Source organism: Nerophis ophidion, linkage group LG02, assembly GCF_033978795.1.
Source record: "Nerophis ophidion isolate RoL-2023_Sa linkage group LG02, RoL_Noph_v1.0, whole genome shotgun sequence".
NCBI lineage: Eukaryota > Metazoa > Chordata > Actinopteri > Syngnathiformes > Syngnathidae > Nerophis > Nerophis ophidion.
In genome coordinates, this window is record NC_084612.1 from 77,871,601 (window position 1) to 77,881,600 (window position 10,000).

Sequence of the window (10,000 nt, forward strand, 5' to 3'; positions counted from 1 at the left end):
AAAAAAGAGACGTCAAGGAGACGGACACGAGCCCGGCGTCCTGCAAAGCCAGCGAGAAGACAACATCCGGGCACAAGTCGCCTCAAAGTGAGAGCCTGACCTGCACCTCTCACACTCTTCTGCCTCCGTCTTCCATTTTGTGCCATGTCTCCCTCAGAGGAGCCCGACAAGGAGCCAGAGAAGCCATCAGAGGGAGGAGAGGCTGAGGAAAAGGACAACAAAGCTGGTAGGAGGCAGCAGAAATGTCTTAATTGTCAGGTCTTGACCTCTTTTGCTTTTCTTCTGGCTTTTCCTGTTCAGTCTTTAGTTTGCTTCACAGTGTTTCTTTCTTTACCTTCTTCTTGCTGTGTGTGCTGAATGTTTGTAGTGATCAGGAGGCTCAGCTGCTCCTGATCACTAATCAGAGAACTTTATAAGGTCAATTTACATATTTATTACGAAAGCTTTTTTTGACACTCAATGAATTTATTGCGTTCGAATTTTGTGAACACATTTTTTTTTTTACATTAAATTATAATAACAGTTATATTGAATAAAAATGATATTGTCCATAAATATTGATTGTACATTTTTTTCAAATTTCTTTGCACTGAATTTTTATTAAATTATCAAATTATGCTAACAATTTTATTGAAAAAAAAATGGTAGCAAATTGCGTCTTTTAAAAATTCAGTGTATAAAAATTAATTGTACATTTTTTTTAAATTTATTTTCACTGATTTTTATGCACTTTTTTTACATCAAATTATGCAAAAAAATATTAAAATTTTATTTTATGTCAATTTTTGCTGACAATTTTATTGGAAACATTAATATTGACAATTTCATTTAAAAAAGTGTTAGCAGAATAAGTGTGTTTGAAACTTCAATGTTTTAAAATTCAGCGTATAATTTTAAAGAAATATATTTTTAGAAACATCTTTTTTTTTTACATCAAATTGTATTGACCATTTAATTGAAGCCCTGCGATGAGGTGGCCACTTGTCCAGGGTGTACCCGGCATTCCGCTTGATTGTAGCTGAGATAGGCACCAACACCCCCCGCGACCCCAAAGGGAATAAGCGGTAGTAAATGGTTGGATGGATGGCATTTAATTGAAACGTAGTATATTTTTTTTACACAGAATTTTTATAAACTTTTTTTTGAGATTTTTTTTTTTTTTGCAACAAATATTGCTGACAATTTTATTGAAAAAAATGTGTTGGCAAAATGCGTGTAAAAAAGTTCAATGTATAAAAATTCAGTGTATGTTTTTTTTAGAAATGTTTATACACTGAATTTTTTACCACTGAATTGTTAAACATACACGTTTTGCCAACAGATATTTTTCAATTAAATTGTCAGCATAATTTGATGTAAAAAAAAAATATGTTCACAAAATTCAAAATAAAAATATTCAGTTTCATAAACTGAGTGTAAAAAAGTATTTGGAAATAAAGCCACACATTAATTAACTACATGCTGGTGCTTTGCGTCACATTGACACCCCCCCTCCCCCCCACTGCACTTTCCTGCCACGCCAACTTTTGCATTTTGCCTGCTTGAAGACTCGTCTGAGTCATCATCCCACCTGCACGCTGTCTCTTGTCCTCCGCATCTCGAAGCCCAAACGCCTGGCCACGCCCAGCTTTTAACCAACGACCTCGTCCTTCGTTTAGATGAACTGAAAGGCGGCGACGCTGCGGACGGGCGGGTCAACGGCGACAAGGACGCGCTGGAGGAAGTGGAGGAGGGCAGGAAGGAGGAGAAAAATGGATTCAAGGCAAAGTTCATGTTTAATATTGCAGATGGAGGTTTTACAGGTGAGAGCCATCCACACGTCACCCTAAAAAACATCATTCATTAAGTTGTACTAATATATTGAGTAATAGATCTGCACAGCCTTATACTACTGTACACACATACTACTGTATACACACATACTACTGTACACACATACTACTGTACACACACTACTGTACACACACTACTGTACACACATACTACTGTACACACATACTACTGTATACACACATACTACTGTGCACACATACTACTGTACACACACTACTGTACACACATACTACTGTACACACACTACTGTACACACACTACTGTACACACATACTACTGTACACACACTACTGTACACACATACTACTGTATACACACTACTGTACACACATACTACTGTACACACACATACTACTGTATACCCACTCTACTGTACACACACACTACTGTACACATACTACTGTATACACACACTACTGTACACACATACTACTGTATACACATACTACTGTATACACACATACTACTGTACACACATACTACTGTACACACACTACTGTACACACACTACTGTACACACATACTACTGTACACACATACTACTGTATACACACATACTACTGTGCACACATACTACTGTACACACACTACTGTACACACATACTACTGTACACACACTACTGTACACACACTACTGTACACACATACTACTGTACACACACTACTGTACACACATACTACTGTATACACACTACTGTACACACATACTACTGTACACACACATACTACTGTATACCCACTCTACTGTACACACACACTACTGTACACATACTACTGTATACACACACTACTGTACACACATACTACTGTATACACATACTACTGTATACACACACTACTGTATACACATACTACTGTATACACATACTACTGTATACACACACTACTGTATACACACACTACTGTACACACACACTACTGTATACACACACTACTGTACACACACACTGCTGTACACACATACTACTGTATACACACACTACTGTACACACATACTACTCTACACACATACTACTCTACACACATACTACTGTATACACATACTACTCTACACACATATTACTGTACACACATACTACTGTATACACATACTACTATACACACATACTACTGTACACACATACTACTGTACACACATACTACTGTATACACACACTACTGTACACACACTACTGTATACACACACTACTGTACACACACACTACTGTACACACATACAACTGTATACACACACTACTGTACACACATACTACTCTACACACATACTACTCTACACACATACTACTGTACACACATACTACTGTATACACATACTACTCTACACACATATTACTGTACACACATACTACTGTACACACATACTACTGTACACACATACTACTGTATACACATACTACTATACACACATACTACTGTACACACATACTACTGTACACACATACTACTGTATACACATTCTACTGTACACACATACTACTGTATACACATACTACTGTACACACATACTACTGTACACACATACTACTATACACACATACTACTGTATACATATACTACTATACACACATACTACTGTACACACATACTACTGTACACACATACTACTGTATACACATTCTACTGTACACACATACTACTGTACACACATACTACTGTACACACATACTACTGTACACACACTACTATACACACATACTACTGTATACACATACTACTATACACACATACTACTGTACACACATACTACTGTATACACATTCTACTGTACACACATACTACTGTATACACATACTACTGTACACACATACTACTGTATACACATGCTACTGTATACACATACTACTGTACACACATACTACTATACACACATACTACTGTACACACATACTACTGTACACACATACTACTATACACACATACTACTGTATACACATACTACTGTACACACATACTACTGTATACACATACTACTGTACACACATACTACTGTACACACATACTACTGTATACACATGCTACTGTATACACATTTTACTGTATACAGAGACTACTGTATAGATACACATACTACAAATAAACACATACTACTGTATACACATACTAGTATATACGGATACAGATACTACTGTATAGTTTCATGTGTCAAGTAAAGCAGAAGGAAGGGGGCCATAGTAGAGGATGAGTGTGTTTGGGGGCGTGGCCTGACACTGACAGGTGTGTGTGTTGTGTATTTGTCAGAGTTACACACCTTGTGGCAGACGGAGGAGCGGGCGGCGTTGTCGTCAGGAAAGATGCACGACATCTGGCACCGTCGCCATGACTACTGGCTGTTGGCGGGCATCGTCACGTATCCTTGTTGCGCAGGTGGTGACGTGTTGAGGATGTTGAGGATGGCGTGTTTGACCTTGACTGGGTGGCAGGCACGGTTACGCCCGCTGGCAGGATATTCAGAACGATCCACGCTACGCCATCCTCAACGAACCTTTCAAGACGGAGATGCACAAGAGCAACTATTTGGAGATGAAGAACAAGTTCCTGGCTCGACGCTTTAAGGCAAGTCTCTCGGGGTGTCCAAACTTTTTCACAACTTGACTACATATAAAGTAAGTATTATGTTATGTATACAGTAAATATATATGTATATATATATATATATATATACATACATACATATATATATATACAAAACCCGTTTCTATATGAGTTGGGAAATTGTGTTGGATGTAAATATAAACAGAATACAATGATTTGCAAATCCTTTTCAAGCCATATTCAGCTGAATATGCTACAAAGACAACATATTTGATGTTCAAACTCATAAACTTTATTTTTTTTTTGCAAATAAAAATTAACTTATAATTTCATGGCTGCAACACGTGCCAAAGTAGTTGGGAAAGGGCATGTTCACCACTGTGTTACATCACCTTTTCTTTTAACAACACTCAATAAACGTTTGGGAACTGAGGAAACTAATTGTTGAAGCTTTGAAAGTGGAATTCTTTCCCATTCTTGTTTTATGTAGAGCTTCAGTCCTTCAACAGTCCGGGGTCTCCGCTGTCCTATTTTACGCTTCATAATGCGCCACACATTTTCCATGGGAGACAGGTCTGGACTGCAGGCGGGCCAGGAAAGTACCCGCACTTTTTTTTTACGAAGCCACGCTGTTGTAACACATGGCTTGGAATTGTCTTGCTGAAATAAGCAGGGGCGCCCATGAAAAAGACGGCGCTTAGATGGCAGCATATGTTGTTCCACAAGTTGTGTGTACCTTTCAGCATTAATTGTGCCTTCACAGATGTGTAAGTTACCCATGCCTTGGGCACTAATGCACCAACATACCATCACAGATGCTGGCTTTCGAAATTTGTGTTGATAACAGTCTGGATGGTTCGCTTCCCCTTTGGTCCGGATGACCCGATTTTGAATATATCCAAAAACAATTTGAAATGTGGACTCGTCACACCATAGAACACTTTTCCTCTTTACATCAATCCATCTTAGATGATCTCGGGCCCAGAGAAGCCGGCGGCGTTTCTGGATGTTGTTGATAAATGGCTTTCGTTTTGCATAGTTGAGTTTAACTTGCACTTACAGATGTAGCGACCAACTGTAGTTACTGACAGTAGTTTTCTGAAGTGTTCCTGAGCCCATGTGGTGATATCCTTTAGAGATTGATGTCGGTTTTTGATACAGTGCCGTCTGAGGGATGGAAAGTCACGGTCATTCAATGTTGGTTTCCGGCCATGATGCTTACGTGGAGTGATTTCTCCAGATTCTCTGAACCTTTTGATGATATTATGGAGCGTAGATGTTGAAATCCCTAAATTTTTTGCAATTGCACTTTGAGAAAGGTTGTTCTTAAACTGTTTGACTATTTGCTCACGCAGTTGTGGACAAAGGGGTGTACCTCGCCCCATCCTTTCTTGTGAAAGACTGAGCGTTTTTTGGGAAGCTGTTTTCATAGCCAATCATGGCACCCACCTGTTCCCAATTAGCCTGCACACCTGTGGGATGTTCCAAATAAGTGTTTGATGAGCATTCCTCAACTTTATCAGTATTTATTGCCACCTTTCCCAACTTCTTTGTCACGTTTTGCTGGCATCAAATCCTAAAGTTAATGATTATTTGCAAAAAAAAATGTTTATGAGTTTGAACATCAAATATGTTGTCTTTGTAGCATATTCAACTGAATATGGCTTGAAAAGGATTTGCAAATCATTGAAATCCGTTTATATTTACATCTAACACAATTTCCCAACTCATATGGAAACAGAGTTTGTAGAAATGCTTTGCTGTGTCCACTCCAAAGTGCAATTAATGGTCATTAATCTGAATTACTCACAATGTCTGCAAGATTGTGGCAAACTAGCAGAAATGTTACTGTCAGATATATAAAATGAAGTTGGAGGAGAGACATGAGTCCTTGTTCAAGGTAGTAGTTTGGACGGCCACGCACTCCATGGTGTCCTGTGTTGTGTCGTGGGCGGGGCAGTTGTTGGAGCAGGCGCTGGTCATCGAGGAGCAGCTGAGGCGGGCGGCCTACCTGAACATGAGCCAGGACCCCAGCCACCCGGCCATGGCTCTCAACACCCGCTTCACCGAGGTGGAATGTCTGGCCGAGTCCCACCAGCACCTGTCCAAAGAGTCCCTCGGCGGGAACAAGCCGGCCAACGCCGTGTTGCACAAAGGTGAGCGCTCCTCTTTTAGTCCCGCCCTGTCAGTCAGAGACACAACTGAAGCATTTTAGGACAGATGGTGACCATGTTCCTGTTTGACCGCTAATTTTTGCTTTTTCAAACACTGCTTAAAAACATTATACTGTTGTTTTTATATGAGTGCCTGGTAGAGTTGTGCGGTATACCGGTACTATTATAGTACCGCGATACTAATGAATCATATTCGGTACTATACCGCCTCTAAAAAGTATCGGTCCCCCAGCTGTTTTTTTTAATGGGCATGACAGCACATCGTTGTCACGTGGTTTAATGAGCAGAGGAGCATGTTCAGCAGCGCGCGCACACACAGAGTACTTACAAGCAGAAACAGTGTGTAGACAGAAAAGAGAGAATAGATGCATTTTGGTGTAAAAAGTAAAGATAAAGGTGAAGTTATAACACTGAAACACCCTCAGGAAGAGCTGCTTTAAAACATGGCTAGCTCGTTAGCAGCTAACAGGCATCCACAGTGTTTTAGCTACTTCTAAATCACTAATCCTCGTCTCCATGGCAACAAAAAAAAGCATGTTTCTTACAAGTAATATTATCACTGGAGGACGAGGAATAGTTAAACATGCTTCACTACACACCGTAGGAGGATACAATAGCTCACCGGCATCACAATGTAAACAAATGCCATGGGTGGATCCACACCAGACATCCACTGTAATGATACCAAGTACAAGAGGCACTGGAAGAAAAATGAGCTGCATGGTGGAGTCGCCAGAAGAAAGCCATTTCTGCGCAAATGTCACAAAGTATCCCGCTTACATTACGCAAAACAGCACAGAGACAAGCCTCAAAACTTCTGGAACAAAGTCATTTAGAGTGATGAGACTAAAATTAAACTTTTATGCGGTAGAAAAGCCAAAATCTTAAACAGGAACAATAGAGAATTTGTTACAGGAGTTTATTTACTCATAATCAGATGGTACAAAGTTGGATTGAATCAATGTTTACACAGTCAATGTCTCCGGAGACGAAAGATGGTGAACCCTCGTGAAGGAATTAAGAAAGAGTGCACATCAGGCTTGGTCTTCCCTTCTTATTTATACGATCCACGATGTCCTGATTTGTAGCATAACAACTTATGTAACTGTCCAATGTTCAAATGTCAACTCACCAACTTGGTCAGGGTGACTTGACCTCTTATGTCGTGTCTCTCCCAATGCATTCAGTTTAGAGGTAACCTGAGGACCGAAATGTTCCACTACAGCAGTTCAATTACCTTTTCTCGCAGATCCTTTGACAATTATTTTGCCTTCCCCATGACTCAGAATCCAGAAACATCCGTGCAGCACTGGATGAAAGATACCATGGTCTGTCAGAAGCCCAAAAACTCACTGACCTTTTATACACACACACTAATTATTAACAAACAGGTCGCAGGTGAGGACTGGAACCTGGATTAGCCATTCAAACATGTTTGTGTCAACTTTTGTGCATGTTATCAGATCAAAGTCACTGGGGTATGTAAACTTTTGAACAGGGTCATTTGGGTACTTTCTTTTGTCATTTTGATTTAAAGAGAGTAAACACAGTTGTTTGCCAATAAATTAAGGATTGTGTTATTATTCAAATTATTTGAAGAATGGCCAAGAAATCGTAAATCCTCCCAGGGGATGTCAACTTAAGAGCACAACTGAACACTGTGGTGGTGTCCGGGGTGTTCCACGCCATGGTCTGCTGGGGTGGAGGGAGCATGGCCAGGGACAGGAGCAGACCCAACAAAGCAACCAAGAGCGCCGACTCCACCCTCGGCCGCCCACCAACTCTCGGCCGGTGTCCTAACCTGGTTGTGGTCTCCATGCAGTGCTAAACCAGCTGGAAGAGCTCCTGAGCGACATGAAGGCGGACGTGACGCGACTGCCCAACATGCTGTCCCGCATCCCGCCCGTCTCCGCCCGCTTGCACATGTCCGAGCGCACCATCCTGAGCCGTCTCACCAGCCGGGGCAGCGAACCCCCGCTGCAGCAGGTGTGTAAATACTCAGAGACCATGTTTACACTGCAGGTCAACGTGGCCCGTATCACTTCTTTCTAGAAGGAGGAAGTCGCTACTACTACAAAATAAAAGTCGCAACACCTTAAAAATGAATGTTTTTTATGTGAAAGTAACTGAAAGTAATATAATGTATAAATGTATGTACAAACCCCGTTTCCATATGAGTTGGGAAATTGTGTTAGATGTAAATATAAAAAGAATACAATGATTTGCAAATCCTTTTCAAGCCATATTCAGTTGAATATGCTACAAAGACAATATATTTGATGTTCAAACTCATAAACTTTATTTTTTTTTTTGCAAATAATAATTAACTTAGAATTTCATGGCTGCAACACGTGCCAAAGTAGTTGGAAAAGGGCATGTTCACCACTGTGTTACATCACCTTTTATCTTAACAACACTCAAACGTTTGGGAACTGAGGAAACTAATTGTTGAAGCTTTGAAAGTGAAATTCTTTCCCATTCTTGTTTTATGTAGAGCTTCAGTCCTTCAACAGTCCGGGGTCTCCGCTGTCGTATTTTACGCTTCATAATGGGCCACACATTTTCCATGGGAGACAGGTCTGGACTGCAGGCGGGCCAGGAAAGTACCCGCACTCTTTTTTTTACAAAGCCACGCTGTTGTAACACGTGGCTTGGCATTGTCTTGCTGAAATAAGCAGGGGCGTCCATGATAACGTTGCTTGGATGACAACATATGTTGCTCCAAAACCTGTATGGACCATTCAGCATTAATGGTGCCTTCACAGATGTGTAAGTTACCCATGTCTTGGGCACTAATACACCCCCATACCATCACACATGCTGGCTTTTGAACTTTGCACCTATATCAATCCGGATGGTTATTTTCCTCTTTTTTCTGGAGGACACCACGTCCACAGTTTCCAAATATAATTTGAAATGTGGACTCGTCAGACCACAGAACACTTTTCCACTTTGCATAGTCCATCTTAGATGATCTTGGACCCAGCGAAGCCGGCGTTGTTTCTGGATGTTGTTGATAAATGGGTTTGGCTTTGCATAGTAGAGTTTTAACTTGCACTTACAGATGTAGCGACCAACTGTAGTTACTGACAGTAGTTTTAGGAAGTGTTCCTGAGCCCATGTGGTGATATCCTTTACACACTGATGTCGGTTTTTGATGCAGTACCGCCTGAGGGATCAAAGGTCCGTAATATCATCACTTACGTGCAGTGATTTCTCCAGATTCTCTGAACCTTTTGATGATTTTGCGGATCGTGGATGGTAAAATCCCTAAATTCCTTGCAATAGCTCGTTGAAAAATGTTGTTCTAAAACTGTTTGACTATTTGCTTACAAAGTGGTGACCCTCACCCCATCCTTGTTTGTGAATTACTTAGCATTTCATGGAAGCTGCTTTTATAGCCGATCATGGCACCCACCTGTTCCCAATTAGCCTGCACACCTGTGGGATGTTCCAAATAA

General features: G+C 40.5%; 1 protein-coding gene across 2 annotated transcripts in view; it reads left to right on the forward strand.

Annotated features, from left to right (window-relative positions):
* Window positions 1-10,000, forward strand: part of chd5 (chromodomain helicase DNA binding protein 5) — an 85,417-nt gene that overhangs the window by 66,414 nt on the left and 9,003 nt on the right. For both annotated transcript variants that reach the window (XR_009805060.1, XM_061892199.1), the window contains exons 32-38: window positions 1-87; window positions 158-226; window positions 1,659-1,802; window positions 4,072-4,180; window positions 4,254-4,386; window positions 6,326-6,521; window positions 8,362-8,525. The exon at window positions 1-87 is cut by the window's left edge and continues 328 nt beyond it. Coding sequence is in view for 1 of the 2 variants with exons in the window: in XM_061892199.1 (XP_061748183.1) it covers window positions 1-87; window positions 158-226; window positions 1,659-1,802; window positions 4,072-4,180; window positions 4,254-4,386; window positions 6,326-6,521; window positions 8,362-8,525 (902 nt within the window). In the remaining variant the exon portion in view is untranslated. The remainder of the gene's footprint in view (window positions 88-157; window positions 227-1,658; window positions 1,803-4,071; window positions 4,181-4,253; window positions 4,387-6,325; window positions 6,522-8,361; window positions 8,526-10,000) is intronic.